The sequence below is a fragment of the Scophthalmus maximus genome, chromosome 10 (genome assembly GCF_022379125.1).
Source record: "Scophthalmus maximus strain ysfricsl-2021 chromosome 10, ASM2237912v1, whole genome shotgun sequence".
NCBI lineage: Eukaryota > Metazoa > Chordata > Actinopteri > Pleuronectiformes > Scophthalmidae > Scophthalmus > Scophthalmus maximus.
Genome location: NC_061524.1, coordinates 22,244,748 through 22,252,371, shown reverse-complemented (window position 1 = coordinate 22,252,371; position 7,624 = coordinate 22,244,748). Strand labels below are relative to the sequence as shown.

The 7,624-nt window shown below is 41.9% G+C and overlaps 1 protein-coding gene across 1 annotated transcript in view; it reads right to left on the bottom strand.

Annotated features, from left to right (window-relative positions):
* Positions 1–2,704: 2,704 nt before the first annotated feature.
* sh3bp5b (SH3-domain binding protein 5b (BTK-associated)) overlaps positions 2,705–7,624 on the bottom strand; it is a 32,346-nt gene continuing 27,426 nt past the window's right edge. Inside the window, exons 7-9 of the mRNA XM_035607482.2 lie at positions 6,762–6,981; positions 5,374–5,727; positions 2,705–4,524 (exon numbers count right to left, since the gene is read on the bottom strand). Of these exons, the coding sequence (XP_035463375.2) occupies positions 4,274–4,524; positions 5,374–5,727; positions 6,762–6,981 (825 nt within the window). The 3' untranslated portion in view covers positions 2,705–4,273. The remainder of the gene's footprint in view (positions 4,525–5,373; positions 5,728–6,761; positions 6,982–7,624) is intronic.

Here is a 7,624-nt window from a genome sequence, read left to right as displayed (position 1 = left end):
AACTGTAGAATACAGTAGAACCATTTCCTGGCCAAGAACACACATTAACCTAATACTGTAATGAATAATAACCTAACATAATAAAATAAAACAGTTTGTACGTGGAGGAGAAAACTTAGTCTGTCTCCTCTGTAAGCAAATCATGTTGGCTATGACATATTCACAATTTCCCTTTCTTGCACTTCTGAACGTGTCTCAGTTCTGCAAAAATAGAAGTACTGATGGGATACCATCCAATTTACAAACTAGGAGCATAAAGCAACTACAAATTGCTGTACCTGTATGTGATATGGTTCAGTAATTCATTGCATTTCAGACAGCATAGCAACAGTAGCAGTACATGTATGTGCTGTAACAGCGCAGAGTACGGGACTGTAAATTACTTAGCTCTTATTCTCTCTGAAGGTTCATATTACAGTAAAGTTGCTCAGATTTGGCTGCACTGCCTCCCTTATCCACATTCCATAGACAAGGACATGGTCAACAAGAGTTGCATGAAATTCATCGGAAACAATTTGTCTCCTTCCTCCTCTTCCTCCTCCTCCTCTTCCTTTGTGGATCCATTGTTCCAAAACTGCCCCATGGCCCTTTCCTCTATCTATCCTGAGGTTATGATTGGTGTGTGAACAATTTTGACTCCTGAGGAACTGTGTTCAGGTTGTGATGAATTGAGTTAATGATATTGAATGCAGTGCTTCTTGAATGAGCACATGGTGTAACCAATGATACAAAAATGATGGGATTTGTGTTTTTGTCTTTTGGTACATGGCGTTTTGGTTTGGGATGTTTAGTTAGTGAGTCTAAGAATAGTGTGTAAGCAATCAAGAAAAACTGTAATGAACTGATTAAGAAGGCTGGTTCCGTAATAGGCTGCAAGCTGGAGACTTTTGAAGCTTTGGAGGAGAAGAGGACACTGAACAAACTGTTTCTTCTCCTAAAGACTCATTCAGCTTCGCTGTCACAAGGACCGTTACAGGAAGTCTTTCCTGCCACAAGATATAAGACGTCATAACACTTTGCCTCTGTCTGACAGAGACTCTGGACTCCAATGTTACCAGGTTGCACATTTCTGGTAACTGACTGATTGCACTTTCTGCACTCTTTCATGTAAATTTATTTACTTCTTTTTTTCTTCTTTTTTTTTCTTGCAACTTGTATATTTTTAAATTCGTTTTTTTGTATTTATTGTATATTTTCTAAGGTGTGTTGTGTGTATCTGCTGCTGTAACACCTGAATTTGCCAGCTTGGAATCAATAGAATACCTATCTATCTATCTAATAGTCTGGTTGGCGGTGACTGACAAACATTAAAGCTGTAGTGTGTAATATTTAGAGGAACCTATTGACAAAATTTGAATATATTGTCCATAACTGTGTGTTCATATATGTATAATCACATGCAACGCAGAACCGCTGTTTTCCCTTAAACTTTCAATGAGATGATTATAGTTACATAGGTGAACCAGACTTCCTTGTATGCCGCCACGTTTGCTCCGTCATATTGATTATGGTGGCCCAAAACGGACAAAAGTATCAGGCATGCGCCTTGAATTTTCTGCACTGTCGGAAAAATGGAAGAGGAATTAGCGGCCGCGCGTCCTCAGTGTGTCTGTGTTGGTGGAAAGTACAGGCTAACAAGTTTGAGATGCCAGAGTTGGCGGAATGGAGGATCATACTCATTATCTATTGAAAAATAAGGTAAGAGAGCAGTAATCCTCGTGAGAAAAGAAACGGACTGAAATCACGACCGGCAGCGGCAGAAAACGACGCAACACTTGGCGTAGTTGAAAACAAAATCGTGGCTGGATTAGTTGGTTGCGTTTTGCAACTTCACCATCAGATGTGGCCCAATATTACTGTGGCTTTAAATTCAATGTTTGACACTTTGGAATTTAAATAGATTTAAACAGCATTTTGGATGTAAAGGACACCCTGCACAAAACCTGGGAGGATTTTCAGTAATAACACCAATCATAACATAATCTTGTTCCCTGGGAAAATGTAACATCGATGAGTTAAAGCTTTTCTTAAGATGTAGATTCTGATTGATGTTAATGATATTCTGACTGGTTGCTAAGTCATCACGCTTTTATTTTAAAGTATTTGGAGGAAGTGTGCTGTGCAGTGTCACACTGAATGGTCTCTACAATAATCACATTAAACCGTGACCCCAGCTTTGGAGCATTTGTAGTATGACGCCCCATGTTACTTGCATTGGTTTACTTTTCAATATTGTTCATGTTTTTTATAATGATCGGGTGTGCAGGACAATGTGGGGACTCCGGCATGGAGCCCTGAAGAACGTACCACGATGAAGAGAGGCTGAGCATGTCTCACTGTTTGAAGGCTCAACTCTTTGACGTCACATTAAGGAGCAAAACTTATAGATGAGAAGTCAGAGTGTTGAGAGAATTAACATCTTAATTCTCAGTTTATGATCCACTTCCCCTTGTAGTTGTGCACCCAAATCCTGATTTGGCAACTTGTAGTTACAGTTCAATAAAATATGTATCCATCTACTGTATCTATAAAATTAGCAATATTACAGTCAAAAGGGCCTTTTGTACATAACATCACTAACGATTATTTCTTTCATCGATTCATCTGTGAATTATTTTTTGGGTTAATTGATTTAAAAAAAATTTGTCTATGAAACGTTGCAAATGTTTTTATGTTCAACGTGACAAAATCAATAACTACCAGCCAACTTAACCCAAACAGTTTATTTATGAACAATGATATGAAACTGAGAAAAGCAGCAAATTATCGCTTGAGAAGCTGCAACCAGAAAACATTTGGCATATTTGAACCTTAGCGGGAGCTTATGTTACCTTCTGCTGAACTGGACAACCGAATAAATTCAGTGAGAGACCTTTTCTTTTTTTAATTTTCTGTGACATGATTTAATGTAACAGAGACTCAGAGAGAAGAATCTTAGTCGGTCAACTGACTCGGTAACGTCGACACACAAAGACCGGAGTGTGTTTAATTTTTTATTAATTTAACTTTTCATTTGTAAAAAGAAAAGAATGCGTTACATTATATCTTCTTTCAGAAGTTACACATTGATTTTCTAACATCAACAGCTTACACCAGCTAACTTGCTGCCGTCGTATGCTACTGGTCATACCTGACCAAACAAGGCTGTAGCAGCAAAACACCAGAAATTATTGATTTCATTTTGTGTTGCATTTATTATAAATGTAACTTTTGATTTGTGAGAGAAACTGTTTCAACAAACAAACAGTTACATGGCCTCACTTTAAAGCAGAGAGGGAAGCCAAACACAGGTTTTCAGCTTAATTATAAGAGGTAACACTTTGCTTTGATGCCCCGTATTAAGCACTGAAAAACAAAATATAAAATTTAATGAATGTTCATAGCAGACTAATTATAAGCAGAACTGTTAAATATTTAATAATATACAGTCTGTCTCAAAAATTTTAACTTCTGAAGGCATTTAATATATTATTACAACTGTGTTTGACTATATTATTATGAATGAGCTGTTTATTAAGCAGCCTGCATGTATGAGTTTTCACAGAAGTTAAAGTCTTTGACAAATACATGTATAGATGCTTAGATTTAATTAAAGCCAATGCTGAGATGTGTATTTACTGCTGATCAATGCTGAATGGGGAACTTGAATTTAATGGTACCTAATCACATTTGGCCATTTATGTGTAATTATACGCTCATTATTATTGTAAGGACACATTGTGCTCAAATATCAGTGACTTTGCTGAATGTGCAGCTGAAATCATGACGATGGTGCAAAAATTAGGAAGCTCAAATATACCCGAATTATACGTCATGTAGCCAACGTGTAACAGTGTAAATGTCTGAAGGATCAAATTCACACACAGCTTGAGTACAATACAACATGATCATATCAAATACGGAGTGAACAGCAGGAGGTTAAGAGACCAACTTCTTCAATGAACATATCCAGGTTCTTTTGACCGGTGAACCAAGCCGAACATCACGTCTGTGTGGTTTACCGCAAGCCGAGTGCCATTTAACAGAAACAGTTATACCAGATGATCCTCTAGTCATTGTTCGTGCGCAGGCAGCCAGGGGGTGGAGGTGGGGGGTAACATTAATAACATTAATAACAATTTCTAACTATATTTTTCTTCCATCACCAACACAATTTCAATAAGAGCGGGGTTTGGAAATGGAGTGCAGTTGTGGCAGCTTGCGTCTTAACAGCTCATGAGAGTTTATGGTTGGGTCAGAGTCAGAATCCAGCCAACGAGTTGCTACCTGTCCATCAGACTCCTTTGACCAGGACCCCGGCCTGCCCGGGTTCGGCCTTTTGGGAACAGCTGTCCAGTTTTTTTGCATTGTCGGGGCGAGGGCGTCGCAGATTGAGAAAGCTGAAGCGTGTCTCCAGGCTGAAGGTCCTCTTCGCGGTGGGAGCGGAGCTGCTGCTGCTGCTGCTGCTGCTGCTGCTGCTGTTGTTGTTGCTCGTGGTGGTGGGAGCATTATCCAGATCCCCCTCTGCACCTTCTGCACGGTCACCTGCAGCAAGGAAGGTCAGTGAAGGGTTCATGGTTTTCATTTGTGTTATCTCATCAAGAGCCTGGGTGGGAGTAGTCAAAAACGCCTGGCAGGTGAAAAATCTAAATTTCAAGCAAAACCTCACTGCAAAGGAAATGCATTATTCCAACAACACGGACACTGAACAATGCACAGACCCACCGAGCTCCGAGTTATTCACTGAGCCTGTTGTGAACGTGTTTCACCTCTGCAGGTGACACGCACTTGGCTCGCTGTCACTTTGAGCAATTTCCCGCTGCGCTGGAGCATTTGTGAGTCGAGCACGACGCATTGCACATCTCACCCAAAATAGATTCTCAAACATCATCCAGCTGTGCTCATCTCTTCTCCTGTGTTACTGCACTTGCTGCACATGGACTTATTTTACAGCTGATAGTAAATCTAACATGCCCCAAAACAGTCGATGTAGAATTTCATTCAATCATTAATAAATTGACCTCCTCTTTAATTCAGAGTTTAGTTGGTAGAAAACTGAATAGTTGTTGAAGTCATCTACTGAGCACAAATGACAAATATTTGCTGATTCCAAGCGCTCAAATTAGAGAATTTGAAGCATTTCTTTGTCAAGTGATAGAAAACTTTTCAGGCGGTCGTCTTTTAACTCGCACAACGGGATGGAGACTAATGGGTTCAACCAAACAAATTGACTCCATGTCAGAGAAGTCTAAGGTGCAGTAGCCTTTTCTTAAAGCGGATGACCAAAAATTCAAGTCCAAACTTTGCGAATAACAAAAATCTGAGTATCAGATTTGGCATATCTCACAAAGACGCCAAACCAAATATATTTGTAAGTGTTTTTTATATGCCCACCTCTCTCCAGGTCGCATTCAGGTGACGACGCTCCGCTGCACTCGCTGCGAGGCCCGAGCACCGGCGAGATCAGGCTGAAGTCGGACAACGACACGGTGCTGGGAAGATCCAGGCTGCAGGGCCTGAATGGAGGACCAGGAGAGGAGGAGGAGGAGGAGGGGGTCGGTGATGGAGAGTCGGAGGAGGACGTGTAAGAGGAGGAGGAGGAGCTGGCAAAGGGGCAGGGCGACATGAGATCCTGTGGGCTGCTGGGAGACGAGCCCAGGCTGCAGGTGGACCGAGTCTCTGAGTCTTCTTCGGACATGAGGCTGCCACTGCCGCCACACGCCTCGTCATCGAAACACACCGACGCCACTGCAGGAGGGAGATGGAGTTACGAGAAGGAAGGAAAGAGGTGTGGAAAGAGAAGAGGGAAGGTGTTGAGAAGAAAAAGAAAGTCTGAGCAAACAGGGATACAAAAAGAACTGAGATGCTCTAAACTGTCACATCAGATCCAGCACAGTGTTTAATTTGCCCCAACCAAAATCAGAGCACACGAACACACCGTCAGTATCTCTCATATCCTTCTTTTAAAGGGCTAACGTGTTACTTGCAATCACTTTTTAAGGCTTTGGAATCGGATGGCTCCACTGCTCCGTGGTTACCATGGTAACGTCACCCTATTTCTTCCCTAGTCAAGGCCAGCAGGATGCAAAAAAGGCAGATTTCTGTTTTACAGACTTTCTGTAGATTTGCTTCAACATGTTCATGCAATTTAGGAAATATTTTTCTTATTTTCACATATTCATTCATTTGAAATAAACTGCCTCGATTAAACTAACTGAATTTAACTTAATGTGAATGGTTGACCTTGTTTTCTCTCTTTTTCTTGGTCCATCACTTTCCATGAATCACAACCAGGAATTCAGAGAAGTAGACAAGAGCTCTTTGTCTGTTTGTGTTTCCCCAAATATAGGGATGAAAGGGCTGCTCTTCAAGAGTCTGTCTATACTCCACAAGTGCACACGCAGCTTTGCAAGAGCCAGAAGATCTTATCTTTTCATTACCGCCAAACAAAAAACTACTTCAGCTTGAAGAAAACGTTTCTAACATGTTTAGTCTGTTTTGCTCTCCAACTCTAAAGGAGGTTAATGGCGACACAACAGTGACTAAATCTCATTACATTTCTCTGACATTTAGAGTCACCAGGTGAGCAGCTGCTGCCGTGCAGGTCGACAGCTGAGCAACAGGAAGGGGAAGTCTGACCTTTACTAATTGGCCTTTTACCTCATCAGGAGAATCGATTGAGTCACGCTGAAGACCCATGATTCAATCCAACATTTGAAGTTTATGAAACAAACACCCTCGTCAGACTGTGTTTGACGTGAGAGATGTCGCACTGTACTCACTGGATATTCCATCAGACTCCATTTTGAAGCTGGCGATGTAGTCGCCGGAAACACTGTCGCCCTCTGAGCCCACGCCTCTCCCCCTGGGTCCCATCACGGAGCTCCGTCGTCGCTCATGGATCTCGTCGGAGATCACCTCCAGGTTCCGGAGGGCCCCCTTGTACTCGCCTTTGGCCTGAGACAACTTGGCCTGCCGCTCGTCCACGTTCTTCTTCAGGTTCTGGAGGGATGAGAACGAAGAGGGAGGAGGATCGTGAACAACAAGCGGCCATTTTAATGAATGTTAATAGATGACCTAGACGTAAAATAAATGTTTCCAAAGATGGTTTCCGTCATTTGAGGTAGTTCTTATCACGCTGATGTTTGTTCAAGTGTCCATGTTTCTGATCAGTTTTCTTTTCATTAGTTATTTAATGATATTAAATCGGGCTGAGACGTCATGATTGACAGCTAAGACTGACTCGTGATTTGTTGAGAGCGTGTATGGGCGGGGCCTCTATACCACGGCTCCACTCTACGATCACTACTGCACGGATTCTGACTCAAAACGATGTCATCAGCACAAGATGGCGGAGCCTGTATCTGAGATATTTTAGCTATATTTTTTTTAGGAGGAAGTGGAGTGTTCATCTTTATTTACAGTCGAACGCTACCAGCTCAGCAGTGTAGCTCTCTGTTCTTCAAATCAACTCCAATCTGATCGCAGCATTTAACGAAGTTAGGACAGGAAGAACACTGGCATTTAAGCGCCGATCGAGCTCCAACAGCGCACACACAAACAGTGGCACCAGAGAACAGCGTCCTCATGACCTTCAAACTGTGGGGTCAAGGGGTCGGGTTAGTTAGAGCCGAGCAGTGGCCAC